A 17406-nucleotide genomic window follows, 5' to 3' on the forward strand; every position below is an offset into this window, starting at 1 on the left:
TCTGTGACTAAATGAATTGAAGATCAAGATTTCCAGAAGCAAACAGAAGGAGTGTACAAAGTAATTTGTTTGACTAAGGTTAAAGTTAGCTGTTTTATAAAACTCTGGGATTTCTTATCGACTTTTTGCTGACAGTAAGACTGAAATATTAACAACATATGAATTTGCACGAGTAAAGGATGGGTTATAAGAAGAAGAGATATTTGCACATAACAGTATAGGGGATGAAGAATTATTAAGCTTGTTTGTATCTATTGTAATGAAGATCAGAAACAAGAATTGTTTCTTTTCTGTTTAAATTTTTTCCTCTTTCTCTTTTCCCTTTTCTTTTTGCACTTTCTATTCTTGCTTTGGTTTTTTTTTGAATTTACTTTGTATTGTATTTTATTATCTTTTTTAAATAGATCAATAAAATTATTATAAAAACATTGCAATAAAATGACAGACTGTTCTGAAAGACTCAAGACAACTGCTTTGAAAACTTTCACTGGTTCTCTATGCCTTTGTATTTATCCACAGCTGCTTTGCAGATGTTTCCGGTGGAAGTGCTTGTGAACAGCTAACAGGTGACTCAAATGAGAGGCATGTGCCATTATGGCAGACATGATAGGACATCTCCAGAAGACATAGCTGGCATTCTTGCTATGTAAATGCACTCCAGGTAAACCCAGACTACAAACTTTAGTAACATTTTTTCTGGCCTTTTGATTAAAACAATAATTATTATGTATTAGGGTTACATCCCAACCTTTATTTTTACAACTTGAGGCAGCATCCATAATGGTCCATCCTATTTTTCCCACAACAACAACCCGGTGAGGTGGGTTGACCTAAGAGAGAATGATTGGCTCAAAATCATCCAGCTGGGTTCCATGACTAAGGAACGATTAGAATCATGGTCTCCCAGTTTTTAGTTCAGCACCTGAGCCACTACATGAAAGGAGCTCTCAGTTGTTTGGCTATCTTAATAAATATTATTTAATAAATACATAAAGAAGATGTTTTGTTTGGAATACTTATTTCCACAAAACAGTGAGCAAGAGTTAAAATAACATATATGGAATTCTCTTGTAGCAATAAAATAGGCAGAATCACTATTCTGTAGGCTTTCTGCTAGGTAGGACTTCTATAGCTTTTGATGCAATACCATAAACTTTTCCTGGTTCAGATTTGAAAACTGTTAAGTAGCACCTAAATAATTTAATACTGGTCTATAAACCTCACAAGGTCTATTTGTTATGCAAGTAACATGTTTAATGCAATGTCTACAGCAGGGGTGTCAAACTCAATTTCATTGAGGGCCGCATCAGCATTGCGGTTGCCCTCAGGAGGCCGGGTGGGTATGGCCAGGGTGGGCGTGGCTAGAGTGGGTATGGCCTACTGGGTGGGCGTGGCCAGCTCTACATCGTTCGCCTCAAGGGGGCCTATGGGGGCCTGGGCAGGAGTGGGACAGATCTGAGGGTCTCTGGCAGGAGGGTCTCTGGGCGAGGGCCAAGGCAGTGGGGGCCGTTCCTTCACTGTTTCCAGGATGGCTTCGTGGGCCACATGAAACCACTTTGCAGGCCGGATCCGGCCCCCGGGCCTTGTGTTTGACATGTCTGGTCTAGAGCATGAGTGTCAAACTCGTGATGTCATGTGATGTGTTGTGAGATATTATGACTTTTTTCCCATTGCCAGCAATGGGGTGGGTGCAGTTTTGGCGTGATGCATCCGGCCTGTGGGCCAACAGTTTGACACCCCTGGTCTAGAGGGAAAATTCTGTATTTCACTTGTCACTACAGAATGATCTTTCTCCATGATAACTACCTAGGATAATTACATATTTAACTATCTATGATAGGGAGCCAGAACAATTTCCATAGATTTATTAATTTTTTTACCTGCTGTATTTGTTAACAGCTCAATCTTATGACTCTGCACAATATACAATTGTAAAAACAGTTTTAAAACTGTTGTAAAAACAGAATATTATAATACAATAATATTCAATTAAAGATTAAACAAAAATATACATGCTTCAAGGAATACTCATGGACTAATTATATGGAGCAGAAAGTTAATTTTAACACCTGCTTAAATGCAAGAAAGGTAACTTGTGACACTTTCTGACATTTGAACCATGCCTGGAAATAATCTAGTTATTAGTGCATCGATGTGTGTAGACATGCAAAACAGAACCCTTCGAAGGACCACACTCCACCCTACGAATCTGGTTACTCTAAGGACAACCCTAAAGTGTTGGGATTCTTATGATTAATGGCACAAGATGAGGATGTACTAATTCTTAAACTGGACAACCCATGATCTTATCAGACTTTTCAGAATAATAAGGGCTATTCTCCATTCAATATGTGTTTGGTTCTGTAATAACCAATATAATATTATTTAATTTTAATATTATACAACCTTCATCTTTATTTTAAAAAACTGGAGACTGAACTTAGAATGGCTACCTGTTTAAGAAAAAAAGAGATGGTATTATAGTAGGCACTTGTCCAAATTTTGTGCTAGATTACAACTCCAAATAGTTGACTCTTTCCGATGTTGAGTTGGAATCCAAAAACTGCTTATCGCAGCTTCAAAATACCACATAAGTAGGACATAAATACTTGGCTGTATTCCCATTTATAGGTGAGGAGAAAACCTGCTCCTGTTGATTTTCTGCCTGTCATGCAATTGTTGAATACTGAGTGTTTTTTTAAAAAATCCCATTTATATCCCGCCCTTCTCCAAAGACTCAGGGCGGCTTACAATTTAAAGCACAAATCAATGTGCTTAGCAATAGCCTTCATTCTATGTATATGCCTGCTTATTGGGGCTTTCGCCCCCCCCAGTGGCATTATTACAAAGTCAGCTTATTGCCCCCAACAATCTGGGTCCTCATAAAAGCATTCAACCTCCCATAACTTGTGGATATTTTAACTTCAAACCTCCTGGCTCATGAATTAAGATCGACAGGATGCCAATTTGGCACGTTTAAAGAAACAGATCGATCACTCGATGTACCCATAGTACATAGAATCCCCCTGCTCAAGGCAGGAGATTAATGCATCCTGGTCAAATGGTTGTCCATTTGTCGAATCTAGTTTGGTTTAGTTTCTAGGTTGGACTAGAACAGGGGTGTCAAACTCAACTTCATTGAGGGCCGCATCAACATTGCAGTTGCCCTCAAGGGGCGGGGTGGGCATGGCCTACTGGGTGGGCGTGGCTAGAGTGCGTATGGCCTACTGGGTGGGCATGGCCAGCTCTACATCTTTCGCATCAAGGGTGCCTATGGGGGCCTGGGCAGGAGTGGGACAGATCTGAGGGTCTCTGGCAGGAGGAGGGTCTCTGGGCCAGGGCCAAGGCAGTGGGGGCCGTTCCCTCCGTTTCCAGGATGGCTTCGCGGGCCGCATGAAACCACTTCGCGGGCCGGATCTGGCCCCCGGGCCTTGTGTTTGACATGTCTGGACTAGAAGACCTCCAAGGTCCCTTCCAACTGTTATTCTGATATAACCAGTCAGGATCTAGCTTAGCATCTAGTCCAGACATGTCAAACACAAGGCCTGGGGGCCGGATCCGGCCCGCGAAGTGGTTTCATGCGGCCCGCGAAGCCATCCTGGAAACAGTGAGGGAATGGCCCCCACTGCCTTGGCCCTGGCCCAGAGACCCTCCTTCTGCCAGAGACCCTCAGATCTATCCCACTCCTGCTCAGGCCCCCATAGGCACCCTTGAGGCGAAGATGTAGAGCTGGCCACGCCCACCCAGTAGGTCATACGCACTCTGGCGACGCCCACCCAATAGGCCACACCCACCCGGCCCCCTGAGGGCAACCGCAATGCTGATGCGGCCCTCAATGAAATTGAGTTTGACACCCCTGATCTAGTCGGATCTAGTTTAGCATTCAGGAAACCTGAAGGAGTTCGGGGAAACCTTCTGATGGAAGATTCAGGACCGATTAGCCGCGGAAATATTTCCTGAACTTCCTCACGCGACTGTTGCAATTTACGTCTAACTTCACTACCAGCGGCTCCGTCGCCGACTCCCCCCCCCGCCCCTCCTTTGCAAGTACGGCGAGAGGCGAGGGACAAGCCTTCCGCGTTAAGACAGGGACGCAAGCTGCGCCTGGAAAAACTGCCGGCATTTCAACCGGAGACGCGAAGGCCGTCATCCCAGGCGCCCGGACTCCGCCTCTCGCAATGCTGCGGTGGCTGATAGGAGGGGGGCGCGAGCCGCAAGGGTTGGCCGAGGTAAAAGCCCGCGATGGGTGGTAAGGGACGTTGGTAAAGAGAGGTGCGAAACCCTTCGCTTTCCCTGGCGTGGCAAAGGGAGGCGGCGTATTTTGTTTGTTTCATTTACGTCTGGTGGACGCGGTGCTTGTATCTGTCTTTGAGGAAATCGGAGCAATGTCGAGGGCTTTTTTCCCCCCTTATGCATAGAGCAGTTACACACCCTTGAGCAGGGGTCTTTAAACTTGGCCTTTTTATGACTTGTGGACTTCAACTCCCAGAATTCCTCAGCCAGCATGCGTGGCTGAGGAATTCTGGGGGTTGAAGTCCACAAGTCATAAAAGGGCCAAGTTTGAAGACCTCTGCCCTTGAGTCTTGGCAGATGGTAGTTTTCCCCCAAGCCTTCCAAAGATGCGGCCCTTTCCAATTCCCAGAGTTCCCACCCTGCTGGGAATTAGGGAAGCTGTGTGGTTTTTTTTTTAAAGAGATCTCCATGTTGCCAAAGACGTCCGACCCCTTGGTAATTACAGAAGAACCATTATCACTGCAGCTGGTTTGCTCAAAGTAGAAGAACCGCCTCTAATTTTAATTTTTCACACCGAGTTCCTGCTTCTTTTGTGCGTTTGTCTTAGTGAATATGAAACTGAACTGCGGAGCTACTCTTTCTTCCTCTTTTAAAAGAAAGGAATAAATAAAGGAAACGGAGGTAAAAAAACAGGAAACATGGAGAGAAATGGTTGAAAGTGAATTGGGAAGAAACATGGATTTAATATGGGAAATGGATGAGTTTCAGCTTCATAGACTAAATGAACCCCCCCCCCCCTTTTCAATTGAAACGATATGAGTTTAACAGCCACTCAGAAGACTAGTTTTCTGGGCTTAGTTCAGGACCTGGTTTACTAGTTTTCCTGTCACTTAGATTACAAACGTTTTGTCAATTTCACTCTGGCTCCCAAATTGTCTAATTAGTACAGTGCTGGCAGTGCTTGGCTACAATCTGCAGGATCTGGAAGTATATAAAATGTAGAATGATATCACCTTCTCAAGAATAGGAGATTCGTGCAAAACTCACCTGTGACATAAATAGCAGAATTTTTTAAATGATTCATTTGAGACTGAACCAGCAAGCTCGCTCTCAGGTTAAATGTAATTCCCCCTTTTGTTACAGACAGCAGTGTATAGGCCAGTGATGGCGAACCTTTTAGAGACTGAGTGCCCAAACTGCAACCCCAAACCCACTTATGTATCATGGGGTGCCAGGTGGGCGTGGCCACTTGGGTGGGCATGGCTGCAGTGGTAACGGCAGACTGGGTGGGACTAAAAAGTTCAATCAATTCCAACTTTGTGAGAACATTTTTTTCCCCGCGAGAAGTTGAAATTGATTGACTGAACCTTTTTTTTTGTACATGGCGGTGGAGGCCTAAAGCGAAAAGGTTTTATAAAACCCAGCTGAAGGCCTAGGACTGGGGCGACGGCACACATGCCCACAGAGAGGGCTCTGCGTGCCACCTGTGGCACCACTGCCATTGGTTCGCTACCATGGGTATAGGCTGTTAAACAAATCAGTAGGTAGAGAGCAAGTGAGGAAGAAGTGGGTGGGAAGTCACATACAGTCTTCCTACTTCATTGTGCCTACTTTCTTTGCCAACTATCAGCAGGGCTATTTTTGGATATACAGGTAGTCCGTGACATACAAATGGTCGTTTAAGGATCATGACCATTCAAAATTCCAATGGGCTCAGAAAAGGTGCTTTCTGGTCTGTTCATCAGTTCAGCTATTTGTACTACTCAAATACCAAGGAAAATTGGTACAAAATGTATTTATTTAAAATTATTGGCTGCCTACTTTCAGTCGGCTCTGGGTGTAATACAAAACTAGCAAAAAAAGAAAGAGAAGTTAAAAGTGTAAAATCATAGAGACAGCCCAGACTGAAATAATCTGATAAACAAATGAAGACAAGCAGTGTCTCAGATACCACAGATTTTTTTAAATGCTGTATAGATGGTATACAACTCCATCAATAATATCTGAAATAAATCAGACTAATGTTGGAAATGTCACAAAACAGAACATTTTACCACATGTGGTGACATGTAAAACAACTCAAAAGTACTGGAAAGACATTCACAGTATAATGCAGAAAATTGTGATTTGAAATGAAATCATAATTTTTCCTAGTAGTAAATCTCAGGGAAAAAATCAAGAAAGATAATTTAATGAGATACATGATTATAGCAGCAAAAATAAACTAGACTCAATATTGAAAGGAAAAATACAATCCTAGCAATATCTGACTGGGAACTTAAATTTAGAAAATATGCAGCTATGCTGAAACTTAACAGGATACTTACACAATAGAAGTTTAATTAAATTTAAGAAGAATTGTTCTCATATATACAATATATTACTCAGCATGGTAAATATATTTGCTTATGGTCTGGCTTGTAAGGGGGCCTGAATGTACAAATATTGTATATTAAATAATTCAGTAGTTAGGATCAAAAGGAATAAAAATGGGCATAATCTATTGATTGAAAAATATTAAGACTAAATTGTGTGATCCTCAGTTTTATTTTTCTAGAAATCTATACAGACTATTGGTGAAGAACAAGCTCAGAATCCATATACTGAGCTTCTTGTGCTGAAAGGTCACCATGATATAGTGCGTTTTTTAGTGGCAATTGATGACTACAGGTGAGACATTACTTCTATATTCCTCATTTCACTGTAAGGATGATTTCATTTTTTTTTTTAAAAAAAGAATGTTAATATTTTGCTTTCCCAAATTGAAACCTATATGATGGACAGCTTAGTTCTTATATATAAATTGATACAAGAAATCCCTTAATTAATCCCAATTAAAAAACATCTGTTGAAGATTTTGACAGCAAGTTATGTGATTTTAATTGCCATTAGCTTTCCCCACTTTACTGAAAACAGATGTTTTAGAATGCATTATTTCACAATAACTATATACATTTTATACATTGTTTTCTTATCAGCAAACATTGGAAAGAAAGCATTTTACTCAAAACAAAAGATACCTTACTATGATTTGGGGAAATCACAGAACAGATAGAATGAACTGTACAAATTATATCAATTATATCTCTCAGACATATGACACTTTATTCCATACTTTTGAAGAGCAGGTTCTGCTAATTTGTAAGAATATTAAGCCCATGGATTCAAGTTTATTTAACTGAATAGCTAAATTTACCCATTGAAATGTAGTAGAAAGTTTTAAAGCAAATTTGACATACTAAACTAAAATCCCTTTTTGGATAATATTTATTTAAAGAGGAATAATTTATACACAAGAATATTACATCTTCCTTTAATTATAATACAATTTTATTTTCATTGTCCCTTATTCAATCATTAGACAATGTTTAACTAAAACATTATCTTATTAATTCCTTCCAAAAACATTAGCATTGTTACTTGGTTTCTGAAACAATTTTATTTAGTTTTCATAGTTCTTTGATTGCATTTTTGTCAACTGTTGTAAGCCAGGTTTCATGCTTCAGTTCTCTAGATAATTTCATCTTATTGAGAATTTTGCAGAGGGATTTTCTTGTTTTCTCTGTGGCTCAGCTAAAACCAGTGAGTGGAAAATTTTCTCAGATTGGTTTCTGAAGATACTAAATAAATCCTGTATCAACCTAACAGGCAGCTGCTTTTCACTTCTTTTCTTTTATGTTTTTGAACATGAAGAGAAGGTCATATTGATTGCAAGATCACTAAAGAAGGCTAAGCTTTAGCAAGCATCTTTCAAAAAATGGAATGAAATAAAATTGCAAGTAATACTCTAGCATTTGACATATTAAACTGGACTGAATTCGTAACACACTTTAAAAATTGCTTGTTTGACCATTTGGTGCTCCTCCAGGAAATAGACAAGATTATAGAGGATGGTGATCATGACTGGAAAAGAATCAGATGACCCATGAAACACCAACTTGGTGAAAAGAAATCCATTTGCAATATCAGATTGATCTGGCAGGAGAGAGTCGCATGAAAACCTGAGTTTCATACTTTAATTTTTTTTTAAAAAAAATCTAAAGCATTGTACTTATTGAGATCGTTATTCTTTCTAGAAGATTTTAAAAAGTATATTTGTGCTACATAATGTGATAGTAGTAATTCAATATGTAGTTTTGAAATTAAATTCAGCTTTAGAGGGTTAGTATTTCTTATCTGGATTCAGCCATTATTTTTTTAAATAACGAATACCAAAAGTGTTTTAGGTGACTATTCTGACCCTGTGATAATAAATGAATACAGAGATGCTAGAAATGGAAACCTGATTATATAAAAATGTAATACACATTTTTTATTCAATAATAAAACATCTTGTTTTGAAGATTTAGTATAGTTTCTAAGGTTCAACTAAACTTTCATCTCTCTTTGTATATAATGTACCGGTAATTACAAATGTCTTCAATATGGTGTTTTTTTCATTACTAGGTTTGCATCCGCTGGTGATGATGGAATTGTATGTCTCTGGAATGTCCAGGTTTGTTTAGGAAATTCTAAAAAATGTTTATAAAAATATCTATAGATGCAGACTGAGTGATGTTTAAATTCATGACCTGCTGGAATATAAAATTAGCTATTATTTATAATTTGTATTCCAAAGATTTCTAACAGAAGCATTATTGCAGAAGCAGAAATATAAATTTAAAAATGCATTCTGTAGGTCATAATAAAGAACCCTGGGTTTGTGAATTTACAATTGAAAAGGTGAAGATGAAACAGGCATTTAGATTATCAATATAAATATCTTTGTATATCTGTAGTGTTAGAATATTGTGCAGAAATGGCTTAATTACATGTTTTGTAATACTGTTAACAAATCAGTGGACTATTTTTTAATTTTATATGACCAGACATTTATGCAATACAGGTAGTCTTTGAGTTATGACGGCAGTAAGGACTAGGATTGAGATAGCTCAGCTATGCGATCAAAAAGCGTGACATCATGTGACTGCATTGCTTAGCAATGACAATCCATGCAGTCCCATTTGTTAACTCCAAGATCTTGGGTTGTTTACCAGGAACCAGAGAGAGTCCCAGGTATAGGCTGCTGGGGTACTGGGGGGAGGTATTGGAGGAGATTGGGGAAGGCCCTGAAAGGTCTGGCACAGGTACACACAAGTTGTGGGAGAGAGTGCAATGAGTCAATAATTGCTTATTGATAATCTGACCATAACTGTGTTTATTACTTGTGTTTCAACTTTCCTTCCTTCCCCCCCCACCATTTTGAACATTCAGCCAGGTGTTGGGATAATTAGCAAGAAAGGGGTTATTGTTTGTATTTACATTCATTAGAGAGGAAGAGATTGCAAGAGAGTAAGTAGACACAGAATAGGAAATACACATAAAAAGAAATGTGCTAGCACCAACTGTTTGCCTAGCTTGTGCATGGCTCTCTGCTCTGTGCCAGGCAAACAGCTGCTGCTAACAAATGTGTGTTCCTCACTGTGTGTCTGCTTACTCTGCCATTTCTTTCTCTCCAGTCTCTCTGTTCTGTGAGGGAGGGGGGATAAAAACAGTGGGTCAGGTACACCAGAACTTGTCTAAAAATATCGCTTAAGGCTTAAGCCATCACTCCACACTGCAAGAGGGGGGGGGGAGAAATAAAAAAACCATCAGGCACAAGACAATGTGTACTAACTGTAATAGCAAATTTGTGGCTGAGAGAGACATATGCTGCAAAGGTCCTAATGTCTTGGCCTGGGTCACAAACTTACTTTTTCAGCATCATATTTTTCAGCACCTTGGAAGTGGTTGCTGCACCAAATCTACTGTAGTACTAGATGGCGGAGTAGGTTGAAACAGATCCTTCAGCTGTTCCCTTTATGGCTGATGTCAGTTTTTACCTTGCCTTGCTGTTTATTTTGGAAGGCTGTCTGGGCTGCCTATCAGTGGCTGTTGATCCTCGGATATAATAAATATGGAGTTTTTTTTCCTACTTTTGCACACATAAATGTGCTGCTAGCTATTTCAAAAACAGAAGCATTTTTAAAGTTGATACATGGCTTAATGTAGGTTGTATTGGGTAGAATGAAAGGCATTTGACCATAGAATCAAGCTTCTTTAGAATGTTGGTTTTCTTTTTTTTCTTTTTCTTTTTAAAAAGTATTTAAAGTCTAAAGTAGAAAAAATAAATGTTGAATTCTGTCCAACTAAATTTAAGAAATCAGCAAAAAATTTAGTTGACCTCTGGGTTCTACGTATCTCTTCATTCTTTCCCATAACTAGCATAAATACAATAAACCATTTTAGTTAATATAAATACAATAAATCAAATACAATAAATAATCATTTTTTAAAAAATACCTATTTTGTATTACTAACAGAATTCAACTTTCTAGCATAAGAACTCTGATACATTTTTAGAAAAGGCAAAACGCACTTCATTATTGGACATTGAAACATGCATGGTGAAATATACAAATATTTTTCAGATTTTGCTGTAAAATAGTTACAAAGGAATTGAAAGTCATCATTCTGGGGTAGATTTTCATTCATTCATTCATTCACTTTGTATTGCTACTCATCTCACATTTATGAATCCATACAATATGGTATTGCTGAAAAAAAATCCTGCCTGAAATTTTGAGAGTTCTACCACATAATGATGATTAACCTTCCTCAGCCTACTCTTATCCAGACATGTTTTCCATCTCTTAATGTAATCTTCAGCTAGCAGGGTGAACAGATTTATAGGAATTGGCTGGGTTTTCTGGCAAATAACAGCAGGTGAGGGAAGGTTAAGCTAGATGGACCAGTTATTTGCACTGTATAGTATCGGTTCTCATTTTAAAATGAATAATATTTGAGTATTCTGATTACTTGTTTGTTTCTTCAGTTCATTTAGCACTGTTATTATGACATCAAATTTGTTTTTGTTTTCAGACTGGAGAAAAGTTATTTGAGTTACATGCACATACACAAAAAATAACAGCTCTTGCAGCTTTTCCTTTGTCAGATACCTGTGAAGAAAAATGCCATATGATTTTGACAGCAAGTGCTGACAGAACTGTAGTTGTATCCTTTACTTCTTGACCACAGAAATGCACAATTGTTCTGTGTTGCATAATAAATGGTGCTTACGGCTCAGTGTTATTACATCAAAGTTTGGGGTTTTAATGAGCAAACTGTTATAAAAGCAATAGACTCATCATTTCCATGACAAATTGATATGTGGCTAACGAGGACATTGATAAGATGCAGTTGTGAAAACCTGATTTACTCTGCACAAATCCTCATTGCATGCACAAAAAAGGCTGTTGGTCATAATAATCTTCAGGTTGAACAATAAAACTCTCAGGAAAAGATTTTGCATATTTGCACACCAGGTGTTTTGTCTTCTCTTACAGTAAGGAAATAAGTTCTACAAACGTCTTCATCATTTGTGTGGCTCAAGGAAACACTTTTTCATAGGAAATAGTTGTGGGAAATAGAATCATATCTAACTGACTCCTCCATTTTATGCCTCAATTTTTTTATTATAGATATATCAGATATTTCAGCTGCTATTCTTAGTCCTTAATGATTGAAACCAGGTTTGGGATTGTGACAATGGCAGACAAATTCACAGGGTATCTTGTTTTCATTCCACCGTAAAAGTAAGTAAAACTGAATGTGATTTTTTGTATTTAATTTTTTTAGATTTTAATCCTATGCTGTCAGTCTTAAAGCTGCAGTTGTATCAGCTACATATTTGTTACCTACCATAGTACCCAATTACAGCTAACAAATTTGCAGATTTTGGTGTTTGCCTGTGTCTAATCTTAGATATTTTGGGTTCCTTTTTAGATAGCTTGAGAGATCAGTGAACCATATATTTTCAATCTTCTTAATTAAAGCCATTGCACATTACAATAGGATGGATTCCATCACTTTGTCCATTTACAAGAATATTAATCAGTACTATAAGTAGCTTCGTATATAATCTTGGAAGCCTATGGATCTCAACCAATGTATTCTTGATTACTTCTCAAATTATATCTTTGAGATTATAGTGGAAGAGTCCTTTAAATGAACAAATACATGTTTCTATAATTTATTAGACAATTGCACAAAATGTTCACTTAACAACCACAATTGAGACCAGGATCTTGATTGTTGAATGAAGCAGTCATTAACAAGATGCTCATGTCAAGTTTCCGACGTATGGGCTTTTCAAGTGACTCTTGAGGCATTGTTTACCTTAAAAGTCCTTTATTAGCCTAATACACTGGCAAATGCTTGCTCAAAGGAAGCTGGAATCTGAAATCTCCGCCCCTTGCACAATATATTAAAACACAATTCTCCACCTTTCTAATTTTGTCATTAATCATATTCTCCAATTAATTTAAAGAATCAGTTTCCTTTCCGTTAGAAAACCCGCCAAGGTCTTCTCTAGTTAGAGATGGCCTTGAAAGGTGTAATCCTACTCGTCCCCCCTCCCAACCTTAAACTACCGTATTTTTTGGACCATAAGACGCACTTTTATCCCCCAAAAGTGGGGAAAACGAGGGTGCGTCTTATGGTCCGAAGGTGATCTGTATGGCCAGCCCCAACCTCTGCAAGTGGAAAGCAATGGAGATTGCCAGGAGCACGAATCGGCACGTGCTGAGAAACGCCGATCTCACGCTCCTGCAATCTGCCTCGCTCGGTTTCAGCTTCCCTTTCTACAAGAGAAAGCAGGCTGAAACGGAGTGAGGGAGATTGCCAGGAATGCGAATCGGCTGATCTCGTGCTGCTGCAATCTCCCTCGTTTCAGCCTGCTTTCTCTTGTAGCAAGGGAAGCTGAAACCGAGCGAGGGAGTTTGCAGGAGCGCGAGATCGGCCGATTCGCATTTCTGGCAATCTCCCTCGCTCCGTTTCAGCTTGCTTTCTGCAAGAGAAAGCCGGGCCGCCTCCGCGGGTACTGCTCTAATGAAGAGAGGGAAGAACAAAGAGGGAGGGAAGGAAGGAAGGAAGGAAGGAAGGAAGGAAGGAAGGAAGGAAGGAAGGAAGGAAGAATGGGAGAGGGAGGGAGAGAAAGAGAGAGAGAGAAGGAGAAAGAAATAGGGAGGGAGAGAAAGAGGGAGAGAGAGGAGAAAGAAAGAGAGAAATAGAGGGAGAGGGAAAGAGAGGGAGAGAAAGAAAGGGAGAGAGAAGGGAGAGAGAGAGAAGGAGAAAGAAAGAGGGAGGGAAATAGAGGGAGAGAGAGAAAGGGAGAAATAGAGGGAAAGAGAAAAATAGAGAGGGAGAGAAAGGGAGAGAGAAGGAGAAAGAAAGGGAGGGAAATAGAGGGAGAGAGAGAAAGGGAGAGATAGAGGGAAAGAGAAAAATAGGGAGAGAAAGGGAGATGGAGAGAAAGGGAGAGAGAGAGAGGAGAGAGAAAGAAAGGGAGGGGGAGAGAGGGAGAGAAAGAGAAGGAGAGAGAGAAATTAAATTAGTAACATGATTGTTAAGTGAATCTGGTTTCCCCACTAACTTTGCTTCTCAGAAGGTTGCAAAAGGCGATCACATGACCCTGGAACAATGTGACCATCATAAATATGAATCGATTGCCAAGCATCCGAATGTAAATCACATGACCCTGGGGATGCCGCAACAGTCATAAGTGTGAAAAATGGTCATAAGTCACTTTTTTCAGTGCCGTCGTAACTTTGAACAGTCACTAAGTGAATCATTGTAAGTCAAGGACTACCTGTACTTTATCATTTTTTTTCCTTTTTTGGTGGGGGGGGTCAAGTTTTTGACACCTTGCTGGGCGACTGGTGGTACTCGGACATTGCCTTGTCCTAAAAGTGGTACAATGGATGAAAAGGTTGAAAAGCCCTGTTTTAGTATACTGGTACTATTTGGTTCAGAATTTTTTTTTCTTGTTTGCCTGCTCTAAAAACTGGGTGCGTCTTATGGTCAGGTGCGTCTTATGGTCCGAAAAATACGGTAAATCTCTTAAAGCAATACACAAGTTTAACATATGAAATGGCTACTGCTTCATCTCTTGTCAAGCAACAACATTCGATGTTAGCAGCGTTGACATCTCACATGCCTGCTTTGTTTAACAACTACACCCCAGCACTACCAGTTGCAGTTGTTAAGTGATCTCCTGGATCTTTTGGATGGGTCAAAAGAGCTGGGAATTTCCTTGGACAACACTGGCTCCCTCAGCTAAGAAATGGACAAGAGCATTGTGCCCTAACATTGCCCCCTAGACAGGGGAAACCTTTACCTTTCAGAAGACACATATTCAACTGCATTTATAATTCAACATGAACTTGAAATGTTAGAGCTTCCTTCCCCCCCCTTTTTTTTCTTTTCTACTTCATAAACTGCATAAAAGACTATAAATGATTATAAATGTTACTAGGAAATTGAATGTTTTAGTTTGTAAACCTGATAATTTTATTTGAAAACATACTTGCAATTTGTAGTGTTTGACTGTTCTTCAAAGAATGGATATATGGCTTTCTGGAGGAAGTGATTTGTGTGTTTGGAACCGAAAATTAGACCTCTTGTGTAAAACAAGTCAACTAATTGATGCAGGTAAACAAATTTAAATAGATTATTAAACAGTAGAATGAAACTGTATAATGTTATAACGTTGTTGTTGTTGTTGTTGTTGTTAGCTGCGAAGTCGTGTCCGACCCATCGCGACCCCATGGACAACATTCCTTCGGGCCTTCCTGTGCTCTACCACTTTCTGGAGTCCATTTAGGCTCACGCCTACTGCTTCAGAGACTCCATCCAGCCACCTCATTCTCTGTCGTCCCCTTCTTCTCTTGCCCTCAACCTTTCCCAGCATTAGGCTCTTCTCCAGTGAGTCCTTCCTTCTCATTAGGTGGCCAAAGTATTTGAGTTTCAACTTCAGGATCTGGCCTTCTAAAGAGCAGTCAGGGTTGATCTCCTCTAGGACTGACCGGTTTGATAGCCTTGCAGTCCAAGGGACTCGCAGGAGTCTTCTCCAGCACCATAGTTCAAAGGCTTCAATTCTTTGGTGCTCAGCCTTTTTTATGGTCCAACTTTCACAGCCAGACATTGCAACTGGGAAGACCATATCCTTGACTATACGCACTTTTGTTGGCAGGGTGATGTCTCTGCTTTTTAGTGTGCTGTCTAGATTTGCCATGGCTTTCCTCCCCAGTAGCAAGTGTCTTTTAATTTCTTGGCTGCAGTCACCGTCTGCGCTGATCTTGGAGCCCAGGAAAATAAAATCTGTCACTACCTTCATTTCTTCCCCATCTATTTGCCAGGAGTTAGAACATTAATTTGGCAAAATCTCATTGATTCTAAAGATAACATATATTAAAGCTTAATGAAGGTTAAAATGGTTACTAGTAACATTTTATATGGGATATTTACATGTTGATAGATAGAGATATAGAGATAGAGATATAAACACACACACACACACACACACACACACACACACACACAATTTTAGGTTATTTAGGTTATTCAAGTTTTGAAATTTATAGTTTTTAATTTTCTCATTATTTTTATAGAATGAATTAAATATGGATCATACTGGTCTTGCCTCTCCTTCAGTATAAATTAATTTGAAAAGTGGAAATTGACAAATTATATATCTGTTTTTCATAAATTGAGAAATTTGTTTGTTTGTTTATATTTCTTGTTTCTAGAGTGCCCATCTCCTCAAATTTCAAAATTTGGAGATATAATTTAACAAGTAATTGACATATTTGATCCTTAGCTTTCGACAAGCATTTGATTTACTAGTGTATACGGAACTACAAATACACCTACTCATATCAAATTTATTGATTTCAAATAATTAACTTTAGTTTCTAAAATACAGGTAAAAAGGAACACAGCATGTTAATACCTGTTAGAATCTATTTTCTTACTGGACACATTTAGGACTTTTAAATATAACAGCAACAAAATTTTACTTGCATTTCCCATTGTTTCCCATCATTTTGTTTCTTTTCATAACCCAGTCCATTTTGCTTATCATCCTTGATTGAGACATTGTTTCTTCTTTAATTATTCTTTGAATAGCTTATTGTTTGTTTCTTTATTGTTCCTGTTTATCTGACACTGATACCTATTTACCTGGTTGTTTATTAGATATGTGATGAGATCTGACACATCAGATAGAGCTTTCCTTGACTTTGCTTGTTTGTAATTGGGAGATTTTCTCAGTGCATTTGCTAATGGCTGACTTGTTGGTATGCCCAGCATCTAGGAATTAGTTTGCATTCTTGGATCTGGCTCGGTCTAAAATTGCTACTATGTAGAAGAAACAGGTAGGAGATTGGTTGAACATATCCATAAATGTGAATTAACAGAAGACATGATGAAAATTCTTTTTAATTTCACAATGTACTGACAATTTCAAACATGGTTTGATTTGGAAACTGGACATTTTGACCATGCCATATGTAAACATGCAGCAGATTCCTACAGACTAGCACTGGGCTAAGCCTGACATACATGTCTGGACTGAGACATGTATGCTTTGGTCTGGACATGGACTACAATACAAATGTTCCAAGAATAAGTGTTTTTATATGGGAGAACAAGAAAAATCCAAGGTCGTTGGTAGTATGCAGTAGCAAAGATAAGCAGGGAAAATAAAATCCTGGGAATATTGGGAGATGGATGGACCCAATGGGATATCCACTGCCAATGCCCTTAACTTCCAGTTCGGCATGTCCAAACTGCCTTCTCATTTCCCCAGTTTTCCAAGTGCTTACCTTTCTGTACCTCCCTTTATTCTGGTGTCCTTGATTTCAAGTGCAACATAAGAAAAGTTAGGGAATGAAAGGCATTTGGCTAATTAGTACATGGACCAGCCCACAGACCATTCAAGGAAAGATAGAAGAGATGGAGAAAACAAACCAGTCTTATCTTACTATGCTTATGTGATTATTCTGGATTTTCTTTCAACTGAAGCACAAACCCACCATTTTTTTGGGGGGGTGGGGAGGGTTTGGTTTTGCTGAACCACACTATATCCAGCATAATTTGGCAGAACTGTTCAACGTAGCAATAGCAGTTAAACTTATATACCACTTCACAGTGCTTTACACCCCTCTCTAAGTGGTTTACAGAGTCAGCATATTGCCCCCAACTATCTGGGTCCTCATTTTACCCATCTCAGAAGGATGAAAGGCTGAGTCAACCTTGAGCTGGTGAGACTTGAAATGCCGAACTGCTGGCAGCCGGCAGTCAGCAGAAGTAGCC

At 39.1% G+C, this 17406-nt stretch overlaps 1 protein-coding gene across 1 annotated transcript in view; it reads left to right on the forward strand.

Annotated features, from left to right (window-relative positions):
* Window positions 1-4071: 4071 nt before the first annotated feature.
* WDR41 (WD repeat domain 41) overlaps window positions 4072-17406 on the forward strand; it is a 28125-nt gene continuing 14790 nt past the window's right edge. The window contains exons 1-6 of the mRNA XM_081318726.1: window positions 4072-4229; window positions 6791-6903; window positions 8680-8728; window positions 11134-11265; window positions 11784-11846; window positions 14631-14742. Coding sequence (XP_081174852.1) covers window positions 4179-4229; window positions 6791-6903; window positions 8680-8728; window positions 11134-11265; window positions 11784-11846; window positions 14631-14742 — 520 coding nt within the window. The 5' untranslated portion in view covers window positions 4072-4178. The remainder of the gene's footprint in view (window positions 4230-6790; window positions 6904-8679; window positions 8729-11133; window positions 11266-11783; window positions 11847-14630; window positions 14743-17406) is intronic.

Source organism: Vipera berus (genome assembly GCF_964194415.1).
Source record: "Vipera berus genome assembly, chromosome: 2".
Classification (NCBI taxonomy): Eukaryota; Metazoa; Chordata; class Lepidosauria; order Squamata; family Viperidae; genus Vipera; species Vipera berus.